The sequence below is a fragment of the Penicillium arizonense genome, assembly GCF_001773325.1.
Source record: "Penicillium arizonense strain CBS 141311 chromosome Unknown PENARI_contig001, whole genome shotgun sequence".
NCBI lineage: Eukaryota > Fungi > Ascomycota > Eurotiomycetes > Eurotiales > Aspergillaceae > Penicillium > Penicillium arizonense.
The window spans coordinates 944,429-968,938 of NW_019173278.1; the positions used below are offsets into that span (position 1 = coordinate 944,429).

The 24,510-nt window shown below is 49.2% G+C and overlaps 12 protein-coding genes across 12 annotated transcripts; 5 read left to right on the forward strand and 7 right to left on the reverse strand.

Annotated features, from left to right (window-relative positions):
• Positions 1-9: 9 nt before the first annotated feature.
• PENARI_c001G12414 (lipase ROG1 family protein) lies at positions 10-1,409 on the reverse strand (the record flags this gene model as incomplete). Its single annotated transcript, XM_022627113.1, has 2 exons — positions 10-1,294; positions 1,360-1,409. The coding sequence occupies 2 exons, from the start codon at positions 1,407-1,409 to the stop codon at positions 10-12; spliced, it is 1,335 nt and encodes a 444-aa protein (XP_022493677.1).
• Positions 1,410-2,150: 741 nt separating this feature from the next.
• Positions 2,151-4,085, forward strand: rex3 (putative RNA exonuclease Rex3; the record flags this gene model as incomplete). The annotated part of the gene is made up of 1 exon (XM_022627103.1): positions 2,151-4,085. The coding sequence occupies one exon, from the start codon at positions 2,151-2,153 to the stop codon at positions 4,083-4,085; it is 1,935 nt and encodes a 644-aa protein (XP_022493867.1).
• Positions 4,086-4,510: 425 nt separating this feature from the next.
• PENARI_c001G05525 (60S ribosomal protein eL22) lies at positions 4,511-5,243 on the reverse strand (the record flags this gene model as incomplete). The annotated part of the gene is made up of 4 exons (XM_022626567.1): positions 4,511-4,637; positions 4,725-4,921; positions 5,011-5,046; positions 5,229-5,243. 4 exons carry the CDS (start codon positions 5,241-5,243, stop codon positions 4,511-4,513), a joined length of 375 nt encoding a protein of 124 aa, XP_022493229.1.
• Positions 5,244-6,360: 1,117 nt separating this feature from the next.
• PENARI_c001G01774 (DIM1 family thioredoxin-like protein) lies at positions 6,361-6,959 on the forward strand (the record flags this gene model as incomplete). The annotated part of the gene is made up of 4 exons (XM_022626256.1): positions 6,361-6,475; positions 6,532-6,579; positions 6,632-6,874; positions 6,934-6,959. 4 exons carry the CDS (start codon positions 6,361-6,363, stop codon positions 6,957-6,959), a joined length of 432 nt encoding a protein of 143 aa, XP_022493547.1.
• A 543-nt stretch (positions 6,960-7,502) lies between these two features.
• Positions 7,503-8,786, forward strand: PENARI_c001G08959 (translin; the record flags this gene model as incomplete). The annotated part of the gene is made up of 8 exons (XM_022626834.1): positions 7,503-7,568; positions 7,665-7,701; positions 7,814-7,867; positions 8,004-8,137; positions 8,190-8,295; positions 8,362-8,447; positions 8,498-8,647; positions 8,712-8,786. 8 exons carry the CDS (start codon positions 7,503-7,505, stop codon positions 8,784-8,786), a joined length of 708 nt encoding a protein of 235 aa, XP_022493649.1.
• Positions 8,787-9,063: 277 nt separating this feature from the next.
• On the reverse strand, positions 9,064-9,751 carry PENARI_c001G01270 (glutathione peroxidase; the record flags this gene model as incomplete). Its single annotated transcript, XM_022626222.1, has 2 exons — positions 9,064-9,590; positions 9,709-9,751. The coding sequence occupies 2 exons, from the start codon at positions 9,749-9,751 to the stop codon at positions 9,064-9,066; spliced, it is 570 nt and encodes a 189-aa protein (XP_022493607.1).
• A 1,092-nt stretch (positions 9,752-10,843) lies between these two features.
• Positions 10,844-11,269, reverse strand: PENARI_c001G02339 (CTAG/PCC1 family protein; the record flags this gene model as incomplete). Its single annotated transcript, XM_022626302.1, has 2 exons — positions 10,844-11,165; positions 11,229-11,269. The coding sequence occupies 2 exons, from the start codon at positions 11,267-11,269 to the stop codon at positions 10,844-10,846; spliced, it is 363 nt and encodes a 120-aa protein (XP_022493773.1).
• Positions 11,270-11,815: 546 nt separating this feature from the next.
• PENARI_c001G06735 (uncharacterized protein) lies at positions 11,816-12,715 on the reverse strand (the record flags this gene model as incomplete). The annotated part of the gene is made up of 2 exons (XM_022626662.1): positions 11,816-12,039; positions 12,091-12,715. 2 exons carry the CDS (start codon positions 12,713-12,715, stop codon positions 11,816-11,818), a joined length of 849 nt encoding a protein of 282 aa, XP_022493573.1.
• A 1,979-nt stretch (positions 12,716-14,694) lies between these two features.
• On the forward strand, positions 14,695-16,586 carry cdcA (phosphoprotein phosphatase CDC14; the record flags this gene model as incomplete). Its single annotated transcript, XM_022626363.1, has 2 exons — positions 14,695-14,743; positions 14,818-16,586. The coding sequence occupies 2 exons, from the start codon at positions 14,695-14,697 to the stop codon at positions 16,584-16,586; spliced, it is 1,818 nt and encodes a 605-aa protein (XP_022493415.1).
• An 802-nt stretch (positions 16,587-17,388) lies between these two features.
• Positions 17,389-20,066, reverse strand: PENARI_c001G10759 (ATP-dependent DNA helicase 2 subunit KU80; the record flags this gene model as incomplete). Its single annotated transcript, XM_022626973.1, has 11 exons — positions 17,389-17,406; positions 17,472-17,941; positions 18,003-18,214; positions 18,264-18,649; positions 18,701-19,213; positions 19,266-19,326; positions 19,374-19,542; positions 19,592-19,659; positions 19,715-19,781; positions 19,834-19,888; positions 19,938-20,066. The coding sequence occupies 11 exons, from the start codon at positions 20,064-20,066 to the stop codon at positions 17,389-17,391; spliced, it is 2,148 nt and encodes a 715-aa protein (XP_022493784.1).
• Positions 20,067-20,290: 224 nt separating this feature from the next.
• On the forward strand, positions 20,291-21,012 carry PENARI_c001G07177 (DUF4149 domain-containing protein; the record flags this gene model as incomplete). The annotated part of the gene is made up of 4 exons (XM_022626692.1): positions 20,291-20,322; positions 20,372-20,405; positions 20,481-20,769; positions 20,846-21,012. 4 exons carry the CDS (start codon positions 20,291-20,293, stop codon positions 21,010-21,012), a joined length of 522 nt encoding a protein of 173 aa, XP_022494003.1.
• Positions 21,013-21,426: 414 nt separating this feature from the next.
• PENARI_c001G03598 (sugar porter family MFS transporter) lies at positions 21,427-23,525 on the reverse strand (the record flags this gene model as incomplete). Its single annotated transcript, XM_022626403.1, has 5 exons — positions 21,427-21,611; positions 21,675-22,643; positions 22,700-22,964; positions 23,016-23,098; positions 23,153-23,525. The coding sequence occupies 5 exons, from the start codon at positions 23,523-23,525 to the stop codon at positions 21,427-21,429; spliced, it is 1,875 nt and encodes a 624-aa protein (XP_022493738.1).
• Between the last annotated feature and the right edge of the window lie 985 nt (positions 23,526-24,510).

Consider the following 24,510-nt stretch of genomic DNA (forward strand, 5'->3'; position numbering starts at 1 on the left):
ATCGTGAAATTATACAACGAATTCGTTATCCAGCCAGTGCTTCATCACAATCTTGCCTTCACTGAATCCGTCTTTGGGGCTTCGAACAATGATGGCTGCGTGACTGTGTCGGTGCTTCTGGATGTGGACTGGATATCTTTTTATTCCCACGGCGTTGAGCGAGTCGATGATGGCAGTTTGATCGGGTGACAACGCAAGTTTGGGAGAGTGCGGAGAGGCTGCAGTGGCAGAAGAAAGAGTAGGCGATCTGGATGCAAATTCACCATTGTTCTCTGCAGACTTCGAGCCAGAGTCAGACAAGTCGGCATCGCTGTTAGACAGATAAGCCGGATCTTGTCGAGCATTGACGTTTTCAAAAACCTCCTCCACAACATGCTGCACGTCTTGAACAATAACAGGCACTCTGTATCTCCCAAAGAAAGCACCGTAATCGCCCTTCTCATGTAGACGAATGCGCTTGGAGCTGCGGAAAGTCTGAATACCAGCATTGATCAAGAAGATTACAATAGCCACTGGTGCGAGGACAACGAGAATTACCGACAGAGGTATCCATAATGCCACAGACTTGCATTTCTTCCATAGCTTGGCGGCCATTGATGCGGGTTTCTTTTGGGCGGGCGGTAACACATAAAGGTCAGGGTCGATAATCACATCCTCATAGCCCTTAACATAGTTGATGTTAAGCTCATCCAAAGTCCGGAACGGGTCCACTTTGGACAAAGCAGACGTGTAGAAGACAACCGAGCGATCATTGACAATATTTGCATAGATACTGCGAGTTTGAAACTGCTTTAGTCCCTGTATGAAAATGCTCTCGGGATCAGCCAAAACGCTGAGCAGCGGCCGCCCAGTATCCCGGAACGAGTCGATCAACCACATCTGCCGTCCGGACATCGATAACGTCCGCGGGCCTAATTCATTCCATATTTGGTTCTTGAACCCCTTCAGCGGTGTTCGGACTCCTACATGGGGAGTCGCAAAGGTCGTGAAATTCATGGGTTGCAGCTTGTCCAGCCATCCCCGCGCATTCAACAGGCCGATCGCATAGCGCGCGACGAGACCACCGAGTGAATATCCGACGACACTGATCTTTGTGATTTTATGTCCCTTTTTGGCTAGGGACTCGAGTGTCTCCTCGACCTCACGCACTAATCGTTCTCCGCCCAGCTCGATTCCGTCATATGTGTAGTTTCCGCTGTTTGCTTTCGGACAGATGATGTAGAGGCTGTCGTCGCCATATCTTTCCCGTAGCGCAGAGACGACATAATCGAGGTGGGAAGGGTTACCCCAGAGTCTGTCAGAAACCGGGTCGCGTTAGTTCTGGGTCAACGTCATTGACAAAGAGAGTAGAGTAGGTACCCGTGGACCAGCACACAGAGGTGGTCTGCTGTGGATGAAGTGCTAGGCATTGTTTCGCATGAACCTATTCACAAATGGAATATAAACAAAAAAGGAGAAAAAGTGTTCCTTAAGGCTGGAAGCGGATGTCTGTTCGTCCGAAGTCCGCGTCGTCCGCCACTGGAGCTATCGGCGATAAGGACCTGTCTCTGCCTGTATGCACAGCCATTGCTCGATAGCATTCCATGTGTATCTGTCTCAGTTTCAAGCTGAAATGCAAGCCTGGACTATATTCTCAGAATATTCAAGCTAGTCGTCCAAAGAATCCAAATTAATAGCAAATAATCCAAGGCAGAGCAATGATATATTGCTGCCTGCAAAGCCAGGCAACTGTTTGACTACTTTGCACCTGTCATCACAACTTCCTATCAATCGTTGCTCTTGTTCTGGTCAGTCTGATGTCTTGATTTCGTATGTTCGGCATATTCGGGTCAATTTATTCGCAGATAAGGGTCAGAATGGCCTGTCCATAATCTCTAACTCTCAAAGACAAGGCTTAAATGATGCCACATAGGCCAAGCAGCATTGACCTGGATCCTTTCATTACACGTAAGACAAGCAAACGGGTGATTCCTACGAATAAGTCGCTAATATCTGAATAGTGTGTGGTCTCATTCTTCGTTTCATACCTATTGTCTCAAACAGGAATTCATGACTGTCTCGTCTTGCTTTATATCGAGAGACACATAACAAGGCTCGCCTAAGCTATCCTATTGTCTGACCGTCACCTGCACCTGAACGTTACTGTCATCATGTTCACGCCGCTCGGACTTTTTGAGGGGATCCCTTGTCCGCAGGGAGAACAATGTGCTCTTTTGAGATGTCTCTTCTCCCATGAAAGCAACGAACCCCGTTCAGCTGGGGATAGTACTCCGAAAATTCGTGCCTCAGGTGACGATGGCCCGCCTTCAAAAAGAGCCAAGTTGGACCGGAGCGCTGAAAAGGCGCAGGTTCCGGTCTCGAGTTCGTCCGACGAAAACACGCGTGAAATGACGAAACGGCCAAATCCAGTCCCTACTGGCAGTGCACGTCAAAGTGGGGTTCAAGGCATCTCGGAGCTTCAGTCTATCACTCGAGAGGTTACACCACCGACTCCAAGTCGTTCTGAGCTTTCAAGGTCGTCGTGGCCTGTACCCTCGAAAGCCACCACTGCTGTGCCCTCCAAATCCAATGCATCGAAAACCGAGACCAAACCTGAGAACGGTACACCTGGATCTTCAGCCAAACTTCCTCCTCGACAAGCACCGAAGGAAACATTGAACCCGCGCATGCTCACTAAAGCACCAACAAGCCATGTGGGCCGCACTGCCATCCTGAAGAAGCTGCACGGTGCGATGACGGCACACAATGAAAAGCTTCGAAAGGACAAGAACAGCGCGAACAAATGTTTCATCCTGACTCCGGATGAACTGGTGACAATGGCACTGGACGAGGAGGAAAAGACGGCGAAGGATAACCCGGGAGTATATGGTAACGTGATCAAACTTCGAATCGTGAAACTGAGCAAGATGGGCATCGAGGAATGGGTGAAGGAGGTGATGGACCACCTGAATACGCGATACTACAGCATCAAGCCCATCCAAAAGCCGGATATCAAACCCAATCCTCTCGCCACGGGCATGACCGTTGAAGAAGAACTCGCGACTGTCCCCTTTCTCATCACACCCATCATTGGCTACGAAAAGTACGGTTATGTGACGAAAGCGCCTACGGAGACTGAGATAGCAGTCGCCAAGGAAGGCGTCGACAAGTCCAATGGCTGGGAGAAGTGCGACCGATGCGGTGGCAGGTTCCAGGTTTTCCCTGGTCGCCGCGAAGACGGCGTCTTGACAACCGGCGGCACATGTACCTATCATCCATCTCGCCCCCTCTACCCTCAGCGCAAGAAGACAGACCATGTCACTGGTTCTCAAGAGCCATACTACCCCTGCTGCAATGAGCCAATGGGGACCTCGAGTGGCTGCACTAAAGCCGACAGCCACGTTTTTAAGGTGTCAGAGACCAAGCGCCTTGCATCAGTGCTCCAATTTGAGACGACCCCACGACAGCCCGAGAAAGGACCCCTCGAGCCAGTCTGTGTTGATTGTGAGATGGGCTATACATCCATGGGAATGGAACTAATCCGACTCACTGCTGTCAGCTGGCCTGAAGGCCGTGATCTACTCGACGTTCTCGTCCGACCGATAGGCGAAATGCTGGATTTCAACTCTCGCTTTTCCGGTGTCTATCAGAAACACTATATCGACGCCAAACCATACGGTACGCCGGTGTCCACCACAGATCTACCCACCAAGGAAGGAAAGGGCAGATCCCAGTCACCGTTGCAGCTTGTCAAATCCCCCGCTGAAGCGCGGGACTTGCTGTTCAAACTACTCCAGCCTGAGACGCCACTTATCGGCCACGCAATCGACAATGATCTGAATGTCTGCAGGATCATCCACCCCACAATCATCGACACTGTCCTGCTATACCCTCATCCAAGGGGTCTTCCAATCCGCAACAGTCTCAAAAGCCTGGCTTCCAGGCATCTTGGTCGTGATATCCAGACAGGGGATCATGGGCATGACTCCAGGGAAGACTCGGTCACCACTGGTGATTTGGTGAGAGTGAAGGTGCGCGAGAAGTGGAAGGATTTGAATAAGAATGGATGGAAGTTTGAGAATGGGAAGCTAGTTCCTCCTGGCTAAGGTGCATCAGGCCCAGTTGACAGTTGAGAACTGAGAAGGATTTCATACAGTATTATTATTTACTTAGTCTTCTGGTGTTTGAATTATCATCTCGAAATAGATATACTCTTGCATGACGCAGGCATTTTCAGCATGACAGCAGCCTCAGTCGACGTCAGCCGTTAAGTTCCAAGCATAATAGTATAGCTCGTATAACTGCATTATAAAGACAAACGTCCATTCTACACATTAAAAATCTACAATCCAGAAAGATTTGAGGGTATAAACTTTTTTAGTTTTATTCGTGGCCTCATAGACCAATCTATCCCCCCATGGCTCTCGCTCTCAATCCAAACTGAGGTTTCAGACATATCGAACGCGACACACACAGACTAGAACCGATCGATCCCAAGGACAGGTGAAAGAACATGTCGAGAACGACACATTTACTCCTCATCCTCCTCAGCCTCGTCGTTGACGACGTTGTAGAAGCGGAGCTCGTAGACACCCTTGGAGGTGGAGACGACGCGGAGCCAGTCACGGAGCTGCTGCTTCTTGAGGTACTTCTTGGTCCTAGAAGAGGGAAATGGGTGGTCAGAGGGAACTCTTGCGCAAGATACCATGCATTGGGCATGGATATTAGAATCCGGATTGACTCACAGGTACTTGAGGTAGCGACCAGAGAAGGGGATGTGGGCAACGACCTCGATCTTGCCATCGCCAACCTGGGAGATGACGACCTTGTCACCGAGGTTGCCGACACGGCCCTCGACCTTCACGCGGTCGTGGAGGAACTTCTCGAAGGCAGAGACATCGAAGATCTTGTCGCTAGCGGGCTGCGAAGCGTTGATGATGTACTGTAGAGCAAATGAAGTTAGTTCCGAGTTCCAATTTCACACGGCCAATGCATGCATGCATGTCAGCGGGATAAGATCAAAAAACGTACCTTCTGGGTAACCTTGGGGGCCTTGCGACCACGAGCCTATACCATATAACAATTCAATTAGCCTACTGCTCCATTATGTCGAGCCCCGGTGGTAGTATCTCGAGTTCGTCTGCGACATGGTGCATCGATAGATTTTTCAATACCGATGTTTCCAGTCGAGAGCGAAGCCGAGATCCGGTCGGGGGGAACAGCAAAGCGGTTTTGGGCTTTCAACGTACAGCAACGGGAGCCATTTTTGATGGATTGGGGGGAGATGAACTTCGATTGGAAAGGTCGCAAAGAGGTGTATATCCTGCGCCGGCGAGAGATGGTCAAGACGAGATTCCCGAGTGGAGCCTTGGATAGCGAAATTCAACAGGTGTGCCGCACTAGTCTGTTTTGGGTTGAAATTAGGGCTTTGACCTTGCAGGTGTGGTGGCGGATGTCATGTGATTCTCAGGGGCTTGGCACATGGAATCTGTGACTAATGGCTCCTGATTGGCTCGCTTGAACTCTCGGCTAAAATAGTTTTGCTATGACTCATCGGGACTAGCGTTGATCCTGCGATTTCTCTTGGGTATAAATACCTGCTCCTCCCCCCAGTCTTCCTCTTCTTTTCTTTCTTCTTTAGCTCTCTTTGCCTATTGGCTTAGATCAAGTGTAGTATCTGTTCTTTTCAGTTTAATCTCTGAAAGTTTCCTCTTGGAAACACTTTGATTATTCTCATTTTTGGATCCCGCAACTTGGCCTCTGTGCTTGCGCATGCCTCGTTGCACTGTGTCATCGGGCTTACACTACCCTCGATCGACGCGAACCCTTTTTCATCAACTGTCTCGGCTTGCCCGAGCGCTTGGAGAAGAAGTTTAGAATTGTTTACATTGTTGTGTTAATGCAGTCGCGTCATGCTCTGTAGTTGTATTTTGAGTCCTACTGTTTTGATGAGCAGTCCATATCCCTTGTGAGGAAGTCGTCTATGTCTTCGTGCCCTCTGTGCGGAGCTAGTCGCCATGCAGTAGTTCCGGCTGCTGTCTCCGTAGCTCTGTCCCCTTCTGAAGGCGTAAACCGTAACCAACTCATCTAGAATTTGAGCTGTAGTTCCATGACCGTGATACTGGTGCCACCAAACCGGCGACGATATGAATTATGCCAGTCTTCCTTAATAGCACCCGTCCCAAGTCCCTAATCAAGAGATCTGCGCTAGTTAGCAATACCCAGAACGTCATCTGCCTCTGTAGGGACCTCGCTGTCGTCAACATCCAAAGCTAGCGTTTAGTCACGTGATTCGGAGCTTCAATCGCGGGGCCAATCGATAAGCCTCCATTTTTTTCCCCCTCCGCATCTCTTCCCACCTACACAAGGACAGACGTCGCCATGGGTTCAATCGTCCTCCCTCACCTGCAGACAGCATGGCATGTCGACCAGGCCATCCTCTCTGAAGAAGAACGCCTGGTGGTGATCCGGTTCGGCCGTGACCACGATCCCGACTGTAAGTGCCTCCGACGCCATTCCGAGCGCCACGCCAACTAATACATGAACGCCCAGGTATTCGCCAAGATGAACTGCTCTACAAGATTGCCGAGCGCGTAAAGAGTGAGTTCCAGCATTCCACAACCAATGAACAGCAGCTGACGATTTTCCCCAGACTTCGCGGTCATCTACCTTTGCGACGTGGACCAGGTCCCGGACTTCAACCAGATGTACGAGCTCTACGACCGGATGACGATCATGTTCTTCTACCGCAACAAGCACATGATGTGCGATTTCGGAACCGGAAACAACAACAAATTGAACTGGGTGTTGGAGGATAAGCAGGAGTTGATCGACATCATCGAGACTATCTACAAGGGTGCGAAGAAAGGTCGAGGTCTGGTGGTCAGCCCCAAAGGTATGCGCAACTCCTGGTCCCCGGAAGGAATTGCTATTCGCTAACAGCTTTCCTCGCAGATTACTCTACCAGATACCGATACTGAGCCTCATCCCCTCCGGCGCATGTTAGCACTGACAGCGACCAGTGTGTGTGTCCCTTTCTTACGACTCTTATGACGATCACTAGACTTGGTCTAGCAAGAAGATAAAACCTGGAAATATGGTCATGGTTCTGGAGTTTTTCTGTTTCTGGAGTCGCCTTTGCGATCATTTTGGTCGAGAGTGAATAAAATTATAAGGTGTCTCCAATTTTTAGAGATTAATTGTTCAATTCGAAGCTCGAGGTTCCTCGGAAGCTTGTTGTAGAATGTATCCACAGCTGTAGCTCGTATCTCAAGCGTAGTGAAAGCACTTCCATTCACCTTCGTCAAGTGAGGAATATCGCCCTTTGAAAGAAAAAGATATCGAACAGAAGTAGCAAGCAGCCCTACATCCAAAAATTTTGCCATAAATACCCAATGGTGCGCTGACAGCAAGCTCCATCATTTTCCATCGTCGATTTTGACGTAACCCATCCACCGCACCTCTCAAACCCGCCTTACCAATTTTCCCATATGACCATCAGCACTCAACATCCACCATCAAAAATGATCGACCAGACAATTTTCGAAGATCTCCAAACAAAGATCGACGAGGAGAGCACCGTCCGTGACGTAAGTCCGACCAGCGCGTCACCGAGATGAATTCTTCACGCGCCAAGCCATCCCCAAGCCCAACGCGGAAAACCGATAGCTAATCATTCTTAACAGGAACTGCATGAGATTGTCCAAACTCTTGCCCGCAGAGGTATGTTTGCAATTCATGATCATCGCTGGAAATGCACGGTCTCTGCGCTGGCCTGCTCAACTCGGCGATTGAGGTCTATCTTCGAACTTGAGATCTGATGCGTTTCTCTTAGGGCGCTCTACACAAGCTATCCTGTCGCGGGCTCACTCCACGCCTGCTGATCAATGTAAGTTCATACTCCCAGCTGCCCGATCAACAGAGTTGGACGTGGATTTGCTTCTATTCACATTTCTATTTTTGTTCCTGGGGTAGTGTGACGCACAAAACATCCTCGAGAACAATTTTGCTGACTTTGATCATAGTGAAGCCCGTGCTTGACGATGTGACTACTGAGATCCTTGCTCAGAAGCAGGAAGTCGCCCGTCTCAAGACTGTGGCTGACAAGCACCCCTTCTATAAGTACAACGGGCTGTGGACTCGTGAGCTGCAGAACCTGGTTCGTTCTTAAGCTCCTGAGCTTTGAAGGATTGTACTGATGTGTGTGACAGGTTGCCTCGGTTGAGCTTTGCGCGTGGTTGGGTGGATTACAGGAGCACAAGGGACCTAGCTCAGCTTCTTTCATGACTATTGAAGACGTTGGCAAGTTTCTTGAGAGTATGTTATCATCAGTTCAATTCTAATGTCTTGAAACGCACTTCTAACGTGCTGTTTCTCACCTAGTCCCGGTCAACCTGAAGGAGCAAGATGCTTTCCACTTGACTATAGAGGAGTATCTCCTGGCATTGATTGCCATGGTTGAGGAACTGGTTTGTCGATTGATCTCCAACTTCTGTCCTTGTACTAAGTTAATTTGCAGTCTCGCTTGGCCGTCAACTCCGTCACTCTGGGTGATTATACGCGTCCCATGCAGATTAGCAACTTTATCAAGGAGCTGTTTGCTGGCTTCCAGCTCTTGAACCTGAAGAATGATATCTTGCGCAAGCGCAGTGATGGTATCAAGTATAGTGTACGTCTTGTTGATTGCGAACATATCAATTTAACCCTCGGTTACTAATATAAAGGGGTTGCAGGTCAAGAAGGTTGAGGACGTCGTCTATGATCTATCCCTGCGGAATCTGATTCCCAAGGGTGCCGCCTCTGCTTAGGCTGGGACATCAGACCACACTGGGAACATGGAGCTTATGGTATGATTGAGCACCTGGGCAGATCTAGAGAACAGGTCTAGTGGGTTACGAATTCTAAATGTACCACTGGAAAATGACATGGACACGAAATATCATTACCACGTTAAAAAAATCCCCCTCCGAATCAGAAAAAAAAAACCAGTATGTCAAAGACAGAAACACCGGGGAATAGATACAAGTAAACCCGACACAGGGTAACGTTACCACCAAATCAAATCAAATAAACAAAGCTAGTTACTCAAGCCAACTGGGCCTTAGGAGTAGCATCACCCTTCTTCAACGAAGCAAGAGTGCCGGCCTTCTTAGCCTTCTCAAGCTCCTGCACAATAGTATCCTGCAAACTCTCAGGCTTAGTAGTAGTAGCCCAACGACCAACAACCTTCCCATCAGCCGAAATAAGGAACTTCTCAAAGTTCCACTTAACACGCTTGAGGCCCAAAATACCAGGCTGCTGCTCCTTCAGCCAGGTCCACACCGGCGCAGCGTTATCGCCATTCACGTCGAGTTTGCCCAGCACGGGGAACGAGACGCCATAGTTGACTTGGCAGAAGGACTGGATCTCATCGTCGGAACCAGGGTCTTGGTTGCCGAACTGGTTGCACGGGAAGCCGATGACGGTGAAGTCTTCTGGGTACTTGCTCTTCAGGTCCTTGTAGAGCTTCTCCAGGCCTTCGAACTGGGGCGTGAAGCCGCACTTCGAGGCGGTGTTCACGACCAGTACGACCTTGCCAGAGAGCGAGGAGAGGGGGAAGGGGGTGCCCTTTTCTGTTTTTGGTGGGTTGTTCGGTTAGTTGGTTTGTTTCCAAGGTTTGTTTGCTGATTCGTGGGAAAGAAGGATAGGAGATGGATGGGTGAACACATGGTAACATGGGGATATACGTACTGTCAGCGGGATCGAAGTCGTAGAAAGACGTAGCGGAAGACATCTTGCTTTGATACTGTACAAGAGGAGGTTTCGAGAGTATACGCGGGGAGAAGTGGTGCAATGGATGGTGCAATAAGTGGTGCAATGACGTCGCTGATAGACGGGAGGACTTGGCAGTAAGTGAACACCGCAGACGCGGAAACGAGAACATGGTCTTCTTGTACTCTGCGCTCAACCGAGGTCAAACCACTTTCTTACCAATTGGCCGCGGGTCTGGGCACGGAGTGTTCTAGCGCCGCCGGAAGTAGCGAACTGTCCGAACCGACCTCTTTTAGGTGCCACTTTATTGGTCGCGTTATTGGTCATCTTGTTAACCTAGACGGTCTGCGCATAATTTTATGCAGTCTTTTGAGGCTAAATGTTTTGGCTTTAAGCTTAATGATGTATAGAGACTGGGCATAATTCTTTCTCTCTTCACGAGATACCGGTGATCGTAGATCTTGCTGTCTACTAACAGGGTATTGCAAGATATGTTCTCAAATTAATTTTCTTCTAAGCAGCCACCTCTTAGCGGCAGCCAATCGGCCATCACGCTATACTTTTTCAAGTACCAGGGAAGAAAGAGCATACTGCGAGTGTATTTCTATTGCTTGTCTAATGCAATGTAAAATTGGACCATTTGAATATCCACATTACTCACATTGCTGGGCATTCCTGCTAGTCCAAGCTAAGAGCGAAGCAAATCCAACAGCAGATGAAACCTGCGATCCAGTAATAAGGAGCAGTCACGTAACTGGAACTAAGCAGTCGTTGTGCCTAGTCATTCTTCTCCGATCTGCAATGGGGGCAGTCTTGGCGTTGTTCTTCCCAAGAAGCGATAACCAACCTTGATGGCATCGAAAGGGCCATTCAATGAATCAAGGTGTAATTCACTGCCCGGTGAAACCGCGAATAGTCTCGTGCGATAGTGTAAAACAGTAGAAGTATAGCCCAATGCCGGAAAGGACGAAGCCAAGTCTGAGTCTGAGGCTGTTGCCGCCCTCGCTGTAGAGAAGTCCAAGATCAAGATCAAGACCTAGCAACTAGCACAGAGCCCTGGAAGCAGACACCCCTTCATTCAAGCATATGTTTCAGTGCCCATAGTGTCATCCTTTCAACCCTCCATCTCAGCCTTCAGAACATCAACATCCAATTCAGCCATAACCCCAAGTATAACACCCAGACTCTCCATAAACCCATTCACAGCAACGCGTAGCATGCGATTGGTCGTCGCGTAGTATGTAGTCTTCAACACGCTCTTTGATTCATCGTGATCTTGCTTTTGTTTCTTTTCTTTGGGCTCCGAGGGAGCTTCGGAGGTTGGAGATTCGAGACTTAGTGTGCGCCGCACGAAGGGGGACAGTTCTGAGTCAACTTCTAGGGTGCGCAAGGCGGAGGAGGCGAGGCGATTTGTTGGGAGGGGGAGGGAGATTGTTCTGGAGATTGGGTGTAAGCCTGATCAGGTAGATCTAAGATTTAGGTGGGGGATGCGTTCGTACAGTGAGTAGGGGAACTCGTGGTTGTTGGATTCGGGAGCCATGGTATGTGAGTAGGATTGACAGTGGAAATATGGAGAGGCGCTCGGTGAGTGTCTCGAAATGCGTGCTCGGGGTTCTTCTGGGCAATTGAATGTGTAGTGATGTGGTTAGACATTTAGCGGGCGAAATCGTGGAGGGACGTAATATGATGACTCAGCTTTTATATGGTCTCGAGGTTCACAGAGAACAAACAACCTTGGAGATCTGTCTGAGGATACAAGATATTAAAAATTGTCATTAAATCAAGTGTGGACTGAGATAGTGGCAAATTAAAACGCTAAAAGAATGAATGTTTTGTTGTAAAACTATGGCTCCCATGCAAATTACTCATGTGAAGTCGTGAAGGTATAAAGGTCACTCATGGAGGTATGGTACATAAAAGCTCGATCACAAAAAGATGTAAATCAAAATAAGAAATTCAGAAGGATTACCCATGAGGGCACGAAGAATGGAGTCAACACGAATGGAATTCACGGCGACCTAGGTCATGTCGTCTCGATTTTGCTTCTCGCTCCAAGCTGAAGGTATAAAGTTGTATCTGGGCGAACTTAGAGGTGGATGAAAGAAAGCAGCGCCTGGAGAGCAGGAAGCTCGGTAAGCTGGCCGTTGGTGATCTCACCAATGTCGGCGGCGTGCTTGAGATCAACGAGAGAACCGATGAGGGGAATGGGATGGTCAGTGATGCGGTAGAGAGAGCTCAAAACAGTTGAGTCAACGCCGTTGGCGAGGCAGTTCCCACGCTTAGCCAGACCACCGAGACCAGCAGTTGCCTCTGGGAGAGAGTTAGTTAACCGTCGTCGAATAGATAAGAAAGGGTACTTACGACCAACAGTAGCAGGGACAGTGCTTCCAACCGTGCTTCCCACGGTGCTGCCGACGGTGTTGCCAGCAGAGCTACCAATGGTACCAGCGAGGGTGCCAACAATCCCATCAACATCACGCTTGCCGGCGCCGACGCCCGAAACGTCCTTCTCCACCGTGTTAGCACCGCTAGAGACGATGCTCTCAACAGTTCCAACAGCGCTGCCGGCAATGTCGGTAGCACCATTAGCAACACTAGGGACAGCCTCGAGGGTCTGTCCAGCGGCATCGGTGAATTCACGCTTTCCAGGAATGGTGCTACTGGCAGCGTTCTCCGCCGTGTAAACAATGCCCGAGCCGGTGCTCTCAACGGTTCCAACAGCACTGCCGGCAATCCCAGTGGCACCGTTGAGAACACTAGGGACAGCCTCGACAGTCTCACCAGCAGCTTCACCAAGGTCACGCTTCAGACCGCCGGTCAGGCCGCCAGCAGTGGAGGCGACAGGAGCAATGAGGTTGGCAGCGGCGCCCTCAGTACCGCCCAGAGTACCCTCGACACCACTGAGAGCGCCTCCGGCGATGGGGATGGCACCGCCATAAGACAGGCCAGCAAGGGCGAGAGAAATGGTGAATCCAGTGAACTTCATTATTGCGATATTTGATAAGATCGAATGTTTTAAAAGAATGACTTGGTGAGGGAGGTGTGTGTACAAAGATAGAGGCTGAAAAGAGTGACTGGAAGTGAAGGATTGACTCGTGTAACACAGGAAAAGAAATAAGAGCAGCCGGACCTGGAGGTAGCATTATATACAATTCTCGGGCTTTGTTTATTCTCCCCACAAAGGGTCCTCCCTAGCGTTCGGGATCCTCAGGGGTGTTGTTTTGACTGTGCTTGTTATTGTTCGTTTGGGTCGACAATAATCACGATCGGCGCTAATATGCCACCCGTAGAGCCGCGAAGGTAGTGTCAACTCAGCGGAAATTGCACGAACGAAGGGGTTTGTGGCGCGCCCACATGGGCTCCAATCAAACCGATTTGATGCATTGACAGGAGGCGTGTATGACCGTGGAAAGTCCCTGGTGCAGCAAGGTTGAGCCAGAAGACACGCTAGTAGAGTATGAAGCTTTTCCCATCAGGCATTGGTGCCATTTCAGTCACTTGAATATGGTCCAAGCCAGAGAAGGTCGTATAGTTCCTGCTTAGACTTAGCATAGCAGAAGTACCGGGCTGAGCAGGTGGAGTGTTTGTTCTCAGAATCAATTGCTATGTCCAATGGTACATTAGCACGAAAGGTATACCACCGACCATCTTGAAGCGCTGAAGTGAGGGATGATGGCTTTGACATCGTAGCGCGGATAGGCTCAGGCAAGGGTGGCGCTTTAAGCGGGGACGGCGCGAATCCGCAGTTCAGACTGTTGCCGATCATCTCAACGCTCAGCAGGGAGTGGCGGACCAAACGTGACTTTCGCCTAGTGGAACTTTCGAACTTTAGGAGAATATAGTTCGTTGTCAACTATCCTTGCATTGAATTCGGAGTTGATCCAGCCTTTACCGAAGCCATTCAGCCCCTTGGATGGCGGAGAAAATGACACGGTTGAAAGGGCCAATTAAGTTAAGATGATAGTTGTAGATGGTTGAGCCAGTAACGTTGAGATGAAGCAGTCAACTGACAATTTGAATGCTCGAGGCAAATAGTGGGTCCTATAACTTATACAACCTGTATGATCAGTCAAGTGTGAACTCGCCACAAACAACAATGGAATATGATAGCCACGATCCTGGGCCAAGCAGCAAATCCCGAACAGTTGCCTTTACCCAACGGGGACCCCCTATGAAGGTTTTCCCGGGAAAAGTCGTCTACCAGATCGATCACTCTGCATCTGTTACCCGCTAGGACGAAGCGGCCTGAGCATGATCTCATCTCGCATCTGAGCCAGGATGTGCTCAGTAGTACAACTACTAATCAGATGCTTGGAAGGCTAATGTCAGTCAAGGTCGGACTCTCGAATGACTTTGTATTAAAGCATAGGAAGGGCGACCAAATCCATATCTAGGACTTGAAGGCATCCATGGGCTTGTGTGATCCATTCCGTCATGGAACATTAAAACAGGCAAACGTGTGGCCCATTCGAGTGTTTGCCTTGTGGAAGTAAGCAGCGCAATGATGAAATCAAGAGTGAAGTCAGAAGAGAGCGATGTATGAGAGGTGGATGATGTGTTTGTGCTGTTTGTATGTTGTGGTATTTTGTTTGTGGAATGCCACAGGCATCCATATTTCTGCCTGAGGCCACACGGTTGTCACGTCAACAGCCACCACTATGCCCAATCAGGAAAGGCACAACATAATGGCATGGCAGTTGCCCCAAACATCATGAAACTCGGACTTGTTGTTGATTTCCTTTTCTTCTAAACCCCTCCTGTACAGGCTTCCTTCAGACCTCTTTGTTTTTATTCTTAATCTTGGTCGGATCGGATCATGAACGTTTAGTTCTCCGAATCTCTTACAATTGGCGCCATCATTCGAGTCCCACCAACACAAGTCCCTGCAAACGGCACATTGACAAGATACGTTCAGTTTGAACGTTACACAATCTCTCGCGGCTCTGTCAACAAACAAAGAGCAACATGACTACCGACTTGAGCCACGGCGGCCAGATGATTGAATACATCCAAGGTTGGTAGAATGTTTTTTTTTTCAACTGGATGTCCATCACCCAACATTGGAAACTAAACATGCGCCTTATTTAGATCGCCTGTATTTGGCATCCTACGATTCTGCTCCGAGCTCGAGAACTCCGTTTCCCTTCCATCTGGATGCGCCCAAGTCTCCGAGCAAGCGGGCACGCGCCCAGCCCTCCACCCCGAGCAAGCGCCGCTCCCCCGTCTATTTCACGATTGACGATACGCTTCTATACAATGCCTTCCATGCCGATTTTGGCCCACTTCACATTGGACACCTGTACCGCTTTGCCGTTTTGTTCCATGAGATTCTCGGCGACCCAGCCAACAGCGATCGCCCAGTCGTTTTCTACAGCAAGACTGATGCCCGCAGTCGCGCAAATGCAGCCTGTCTCGTCGCATGCTACATGGTTATGATTCAATCGTGGCCGCCTCATCTGGCTCTCGCGCCTATTGCGCAGGCAGACCCTCCTTACATGCCTTTCCGTGACGCTGGCTACAGTCAAGCCGACTTTATCTTGAACATTCAGGATGTGGTTTATGGCGTTTGGAAAGCCAAGGAACAGTCGCTCTGCGGACTTCGTGATTTTAATCTTGAAGAGTATGAGAAGTTCGAAAGAGTCGACATGGGTGACTTCAATTGGGTTACACCGGATTTCCTCGCCTTTGCCTCTCCTCAACAGCAGCCCGTGGCACCCATTCCCATGAACACTCCTGAATACGATGCATTGCCCTCCACAATCTCGGAAATCTCCTCCGCCAAGATTCCAATGCCATTCAAGAATGTTCTGGCGCATTTCTCATCCCGCAACGTCGGTCTAGTTGTGCGATTGAACTCGGAGCTCTACTGCCCATCTTATTTCACTGCACTTGGTATTTCCCATATCGATATGATCTTTGAGGACGGCACCTGCCCTCCCCTGCAGCTCGTTCGACGCTTTATCAAAATGGCGCATGAGATGATTACCATCAAGAAAAAGGGAATCGCAGTCCATTGCAAGGCAGGCCTTGGCCGCACTGGGTGTTTGATCGGTGCTTACCTGATCTACAAATATGGCTTCACGGCCAATGAGGTCATTGCATTTATGAGATTCATGCGCCCTGGTATGGTCGTTGGGCCACAGCAGCACTGGCTGCACCTCAACCAGGGTTCTTTCCGTGAATGGTGGTTCGAGGATACCATGCGCGAGAAGCTTGCCCAGTCTACTCCCGTTACTCCTCGGGTCTCCACAAAGAAGCGCAGCAGCAACGGAGTGGTGTCCACACCACCCAACAACAGTCACTCTAAGCGCGCCGCCCTTGGGGAAATCGATCACAATGAAGCCAGTGCTTACCCAGAGGAAAACCTGCCGGCACCCACTCCCGGTCAACCCCGCAAGTCACACCGCAAGGATTCACGACACCACCCCTACTCCCGGACTACCTCTGGTTCCCTGACTGTTGAAAGCGAGCAACGACACCGCACCCACCGAAAGAGCAATGAGAGCAGCGAAAGTGAGGAAGAGATTCAGCTTCGCAGGTTAGCCAAGCGGTCATCGCGATCTCCTGTCGCATCTCCCACTTCGCGATCGATCAGTTACTCTGCCACTGTCACTGCCAGCTACACTTTGGCTGACAGTAACCACGAGGACCAGGAGAACTACAATGCAACTCCCAAGACTCCTGTTAGCCGAAAGAGTGGCGGCGGTGCACCTATCTCTGTTAGCAAGGTTCGCTCTAGCCCTCGCCGGGCAACGGACAGCACCCGTAGCAGCGAGTCTCGCGGAGTTCGCAAGGCCAGTGGTCGTGTTGGGAGCAATTCCATCAGTCCCGCACGGGCAACCAAGACCGTCCACTGAAATTGTCATGCTTCCTTTTTAGGAACCTTGCACGTTCACTATATGCGGTTCCTCTTCTATTCTTATCGTCCTACTTGGACAAAGTTTTCTGCATACCCCTTTTTCAAGTTGCATCTGGATGCTGTTTAATGTTCTCCTTTTCTCCTTTCGGTCTGACTTGTTGGCTTGGTTTTCTCTGGAGCGAACGATGGTTTCTGGGCATGTTTTGCACGGCGTTTGGTTCTTCGGTTTCTACATTGTGAGACGTTTTGCAAGCTATCACGATTTCTCGTGTCTGTTGCATGGCATTTTCATTGCAGGTTTTTCTGTTCTTCTTCCTGTCAATTCTACGTCGATATGACAATAACGTTCATGGGCTTGCTCGATTCTTCTACATATTTAGTTCTCAGTAAATCGTCTATTCAGAAAAATGAGAATGCTAAAGCTGTATTTCGCAAGTTCTTCCTTGGAAATAATCATCAGGTGTGGCTGGATGTACTATGGTGGATGCTTACACCCCAACAGGATATATATAGTCCCGACAGACATAACAGCATCATCACGCTCTGTTTCGACCGCCGGATCTAAAATAAGAACTTAATATGTTTACTTTGGCTAGCGTCATATATGTTCCAGGCTCGAAAAGTTGATATCGAAATGAGGCGGTACGAGCAACTGACACAATTACATACTTTTTCTTTCTTAAGCAAGGGATACATGAAGAGTCGCAAGAAATTATGCCATGGCCCCAATAACTTTCATTGCTATCTTATTCATAACTAGAGTGAGTCCATAATAACTACAAGTACTCATACTCAAAGATTTAGTTAGCAGCAAGGAACTATACACTACATTAGCACCCAATCCAACAAGCCACCCGAGAGGGCAGAAAAAGAATAAACTCACCTCCTGAGCCTCGACCTCAGAAACATCCGAACTTTCCGCAACACTCTTGTCAATAAGACCCAACTTATTCCGTCGAACAAGCCACCACAACTCCCTCCGATCCCCACCAAGTTCCTCCGCCAATAACTTCCCCTTAAGCCGGCGCAGGAAGTCATTATAAGAAGAAGGCTCTTCATAATCCACGAGTTCCTCGCGCATAGTGCCAAGTCCCTCAACGACTCGGTCATAGTTGGCATCGCCGAGACTGTGCTTAATTTGAGTCTCGATGATGTCAGCCATTTGCTTTACGGCGTCCTGGATTGCGTCGACGCTGTCGGCGCGTGAGAGTGTTTGTTTGAATTCGGGGATCGCGTTTTCCGCGGAGATCTTTGTGCGTTTGGGTTCTAGGTTTAGGAGGGCGTCCACGTCCAGACCTGAGAGGGGTTTCTCGGTTTCGCGTTGGCGTTTACGGCCCTTTGTTTTTGGTGGGACTAGTATGGGATTAGTAGGGCTTCTTTTGGGGATTGGACTGAGTAGAGGGAGGGGACTTACCCTTCTTGATATCTGCTACCGACATCAATCTTTCGAGGTAAGATTTCGACTTCTTGACCAGTGCTTCCGAGGGTTGGGCGAATTGGGTGAGGCGTTCTGAGGGATCGAGGACTGGGTCGTTGGGGTGCACTGCGCGGTATCGAACAGCTGATTCTAGGCGGTGCAGCAATGGGGAGAATGACTCGTCGATTGGAAGTTCATTAGTAGGTTCACTGGTATTACTCGTTAGTTGATGAACAGTGTTTTATAAGGCTTACTCACCCTTCATCATTCGTGGTTTCCAGCTCCATGCTGTCAACGTAATCGCTCATCGCATCCTTCAAGCTATCGCTCGGGAGGTTGCGGTGTTCAGTAACCACCTTACCAGAGACTGTGATGATCCTATCCAGAGGCGGGAAGCGATATGATCGCACGTCTTCAGCAAATGGAAGCTGTACTTCGATCAAGCACTCATAATCCGGCTCGATAGAGGGAGCCAGCAAGATGAGCATAGGGGGCTTGTTCTCTTTGGTCACCAATCGAGCAACCGCATATGACTCCAGCTCATATAGTGCATGGATAAGAGAGGACAATGCAAGCGATGCGGCGTCATTTGCCCGTTCGGCGATAATGACATTGGTGTTGGACATGTGCAAGTACCGTTCATACTATTCGCTGACTTAGCCATAATAAGATGAGTTATCAGAGAGGGAATGTACCTTGTCACTCTGGATGAAGCCAATTATTTCCATGCCTGCGAAAGTCTCCAGATTCGTGACATTTTCGTCGGTCTGTTCGATGGCAACGACCGTACGTCCGTACTCGTACCCCTTTGCCAGATCATCTCGTTCCACATCTGTCTTTCCACCCGGAGCATTTGGATCGTTGATCTGATATGTCCGTGACGTCCGTACTGTTGTCAGTGTATCGTCTTCACCCGGAGCCTGGCTTCCGGGGGCAGATTCTTGCCCAGCTTCAGTTCCGGAGCGCAACACGAAAGAACTTGCTGATGGTGGTTTGGCAACGTATGTACGGAAGTATCGCATCACGGGTATGCGGATTGCGGTCTCGTATTCTTCGGAGTTACCAAGCTGCAGATGCCCCTTGAAAGAGGGCATACTCTTGGTCACTTTGATTCGAGGAATGTCAAGTTCCGAAACGGCTTGCTCCAGCGTTCCAAACACTCCATCGCAGTCTTCAGCAAGGACACGGAGAAGAGCCTCGTTGTCAGCCTGTCATAGAACGGTCAATACGGGTTTCAATGCATCAGAGCCATTCAACTACCTTTCTACTGTCTTTGTCTTCTTCCTTAACGCCGTACTCAGAGTCGTCGAAATCGGCTCCACTGTATAGTATTAGCGCTGATGTACTATCACAGGGTAAGAGACACACATGATCACCAGCTCAATGTTGTCTTCTTGAAGTTTTGAAACGATACTCTTGAGGCCCTCGTTGCTCATAGAGCCGGTGCCATTCGTCACCAAAACAATCTTCCGCTTGTATTTGAGCTTCTTGCAGTAGGTGATGATCATCTGCATGGCGATGACAATTGAAGAGATAGCTTTGGGGATATTAGACTTGAGTCTTCAATAATCTGACGGGTTACATACCGTCGCCTCTGTTAGTTCGACTGGGCTTGATTGTTTCGCGGAGCCTCCGAATGTCAGGCATGAGGACTCTAAGCAAGGGTTCAGCGTAATTCGACATGAGATAGACAATTCGTTCAACCATACTGGCCCAAATCCGAGAGAACTGAGATATTATGGTAGTTCTCCTCCTCATCAAGCTCGTTGCGAGTTTCTGGTGTTGCACACGTTAGATAGGACGCCGAATGGGGTAGGGTACAACCCACCGTCTGTCCTGAGTCCAACCACAGCCAAAGTAGCAGTTTTGCGACCGGTAGCCACCTATATTCTCCATTCAGCGCCTGTAAATAATTCGCCGCAAGTCACATACCGTGGAGGTGATCTTATCCCAGACATACTGCATGGCCCATTCGAGGTCGGTCACGGAGCGGCCATGGTGGCGCTCGCCCATGGACTTACCCATGTCCACAATGTATACTGTAGCCTCTTTTTCCGCCATGATGAAGTGTTGAGAGTTGAAAGAGGGTTGCTCAAAATCGCCCCAAGACAACAGAGCGTCCAGGCAGACGCGCGATATTTCTACATTTGGTCTAGACCGGAACGCGAAGGCACATGACATCACCCGTGTTTGTTCTGTTGCGGCCGTGGAATTCAGGCACTACTAGTTATTCAGTCTTCCCCTCCGTCAAACCTCATACTATCTCCAACTCATATCCTTTAAATATGAATGACCCACGCCCATATCACGTCCTAAGGTTTGTTTCCTACCGCATCCGGGATCTCATCATCTAATAAACAACACAGCTATGGCACCCTTCTGGGAACCCAGTTCTTCCAGGTAATTCCAATGACTTGACGCCACATGCCGAGAAGTCAAATCTTGTAGTACAGAACACACCTGACAAGTCAATAGTCCTTCGTCGGAGGCTTTGTTGCCTTCCGCGCCCTGCCGAGGCCCCAGTTCGCCAGTCTGCAAACTGCCATCTTCCCCATCTACTTCTCGCTGCAGACAGCCTTGCCTGTGGTAGTCGCCTTGACCGCTTCTCGCGGCGGACAGGCACTGGGACTATCTGGACTGACTGCGCCAGAGAACCGCCTTAACACCTTCCTGCCCATGGCAACCGTGGCAGTGACCGGGTTGGTGAACATGTTCGTTCTGCGTCCCATTACTGTCAATGTGATGCGCGAGCGGAAGCACCAGGGTAAGCTTATCATTGATATTATTCTCTCAAAGTTGTTGCATTATGCTTGTTTGTTCGTGTGCTGATCGCTGTGCAGAAACCCGTGATGGCAAGAGGAGCTACGACCCGGCGCCTCACTCGAAGGAGATGCTGGCTCTGAACAAGAAGTTCGGTCGTGTGCATGGCATCTCGAGTCTGGTCAACTTGATCAGCTTTATTGCTACAGTCTACTACGGTGTTGTACTGAGCAAGAGACTTGAGTGATCCATCGCCCAACGCCAATAGGAATAAATTGGTCAGCTTGGTGGAAGACTTCGTACATAGCATTTGCACTGTTTTCATATCCACTTTGTTTTACAATGCGAGAGCATTGGAGCTAAAGCCTGTGACTAGTTTTATATTAAGAGAAACAGCCCAGGTTGAAAAAATAAGAAAAAGAAAAAGAGAACAAAAAGTTATTGAATCACTATTTCAGCTATCAAGATCTCGCCACAAGGGGTGTACTCTCCAGGAAACCGGATGACACCAGCCGAGGGATAGTTCAATTAATGGGCGAGAAGTGGTGTTCACGAATCTAGTCCCAATTAAATAGCAAACCAGAGCAAATGTCGAATTAAGAAATGATCCAAACGGTAATACCCACATCTCAAGACAATGATAAACCCGAAGAGTAATCAATTACTCCAACGCAAAATTGCCCACTTCAGCAAGCCGCTCAGCATTTTGATAGAATGGCGGCAATGGCGGCGGGTCCTGACGAAGAACCCAAACTCGGAAATGCCACCAAGCGTTCTTCATTTGGTATGAAGCGTGCTTGCGGGTTGGGACGGAGAAGACCTGGTCCAGCTCTTCCAAAGTAAGAGCTATCAAGATAAATTAGTACCATCATACCGTCAATCTCAAGTGAGCAATCCATAGGGCCTTACCTTTGGTTTCAGGCACAAATAATAGAACCAAGAACCAGCCTATCACACACCAAGCGGCATACCAACCGAAAGCACCCTGTGGTTTGAAAGCTTGGACAAGGTGAGGCCAGGTGAAGGATAGAATGAAATTAAAGCACCAAGTAGTTGCCGTTGCCCACGACATGCCGACTTCTCGAACATGCAGAGGGAAGGCCTCCGCTGAATAAGTGAAAGGAACAGGTCCCTCACCAGGCGAGTAGAATACTTCAAACAAATACATGCCGGTGGTGACCATTGCAACCCTTGCCTTGCTGGAGTTGTTATCGGCTTCAATCCAAAAGGAGAAACCAGACCAGAGGAGGAATATAGCGAGGAACGGAAATGTAAATAGTAACAGATTCCGTCGGCCCCATGTATCAATTGTGAAGAAGGCTGGCAGGGCAAATACCCAGTTCAAAATACCGGTTCCCATGGACGCCAATAGCCCGCTGGTCAGACTGTAGCCTGCCTCGGTGAAGATAGAGGTAGAGTAGTAGGCGATGACATTCACTCCACAGAATTGCTGCATGAACATCACAATCCAGCTAGCCCATGTAGCGCGACGGTTGCGGGGGACAGTAAACAGTTCCACGAACATCGTGAAAAAGTTCTTGCCCTTGTTGATCTTGCGTTCGAGTTCAACACCTGCATGTGCGTAATACAGATCTCTAGCCGCCTGGATGTCTGTGGGCCTGAGGATGCGGAAGTTGGTGTAAGCCTTCTCAATCTTACCATGCTGAATCAGCCATCTTGGAGATTCAGGGCAGATGTAGACTTGAGCGCAAACGATTAGTGGTAGCACGACTGTGGATCCTAGCATAAGGCGCCAGCTGAGGTCAGGGCTTAGGCTCATGAATGCAACGCCCATTATGTTACCGAGCATGATACCAAAGGCTGTCCACATCTGCCACATCATGACGAGGGCTCCTCTGATTGGAGCTGGTGAGCATTCTGTAGAGCTTTGTGTTAGGGATTGTAGAAGTATTTGACCAAGCTATAACACTCACCTGCGGCATATACTGGTACGGTACTTGATTTCGAACCAATACCCAATCCGAGAACAAAGCGGGCAATGAAGAGATTGACCCAGGTGTTACAGACACCTTCCCAAACCGAAGCTACAGCTGCAATAAAGCATGAAATGAAGATCGTACCGCGTCGGGCGAAGTAGCGGTTTAGAGGCTCGGTAAGCCAGCAACCGAGGATTGCGCAAGCTAGGTATGGGGCACCTACAACGAGGCCTTGAATATTTGCCGTAGTGATGTTGAGTTGCTGGGGTATTCTAATCAGCCGGGCAGTTTGAATGTATACGGAAGCACATACATCTGGTTTCATATAGATAGCCTGTGCACCGTTGTTAACTGTTTCGTCCATACCTTGGACGGCAGCAGCAAGAGAGCACATGGCTTGAGGTTGAAAAATTAGCTCTGTCAATGGGTAGTTGTATCTTGAGGACATACAGGCAAGGAAGTAAAGCTGCCATGGCTGCGACCACTTGTGAGTATGTTCACGCTCGAGAGCCACTCTCTCGTCATCTGTCAATTCTGGAAGGCTGGTTGCTTTTGCAGGGTCTTGCGATATAAGAGCGCCTTTCTTGAAAGTCTCGACATGGTCCATTAGGTCATACTTATGGCAGAACTCTGCGACATCTTTGAAGAGTTGCTCGCGAGGGATGCCGGCTAGAGGGTTTTCGAACACAGCATTGAGGTGACCACGGGAGCGATCCTCCACATCGGGGAGCACCTCTATCTTTTCTTCACTGTGTGCGTACGTTGGAGTCTCCACGCGCTCATCCTTCTCCGTAGTCGGATCGGCGATCTCTTCTTCCTTCATTTTTGCTTAAAGTCGAAGGTAAGGGCAGTATTCGTAGTATAAGATAAATGGGTTGCGTATGTGTTGCGATCTACTAACGATATTGGAGAGCCAAGTAAGCCAGGAACATGATATCTTTGCCTAGATCAAACACTTGCAGATACGTTGCCTTACCTTGATGCTTAACCAATCCACCAGTCATCCACGACTCAGGACATGAACGTGAAAAGATAGCTGTTAGATCACAAAAGTGGGGATTGGAAGAGGGCAGGCATGCTTTTATGGAGACTGTTGAGCAAAAATGTCTCATTTACCCCCAGTTATCATATACGCTAGTGGGCTAGCATGCGGGATAGGCCGCTTGAAAGTCAAGGAGACGCATCTATGTGCATGTAACATGGTTGGATTGACACGGCCGAGGACAGCCAGTATGACAAAAATGGCGCCTACTCAATGAAATTATTGGATCATTGACCTTCGTGCCACTGGGAAGATAGTTGCCGGACGAGCCGATGAGCCGGCAAGGAAGAGCCGGCTTTTCCAATAGAGGCAAGGTATATACTCCCCTGTCATGGGAAGATTCCTTAATGCGGAGTTAGTGGACCACCACGCGAACGGACACCAATGATACTAGGGCAATCGTCAAAGTATAAGAAATAGAATTTTAGGCTGCATTGACCAGACGAGCAAATCAAGCAATAGAAGCAATAAAACTTCAAGACAAGGCGTCCAAGGAATGATTATCACCGGGCGGGCCTATCATGGGGGGAAAGTTAGGGCTGTGTACGTCATCATACTTTGAATAGTGCGGGGAAATCGACTCGGGATACATCTCATATACATCGTTATATGAAGGGCGCCACTGACGGAATGAAATCCTGTTAAACCACCTTATACTTTACGAAGAGCCGCCGGAGAATAATAAGTGGCTTGATCCACCGACGCCTCCCGTTATGGGGCCATGCCTTACAAGGTTATCTGAACCCCCAAAAAAGAAAATTGGACA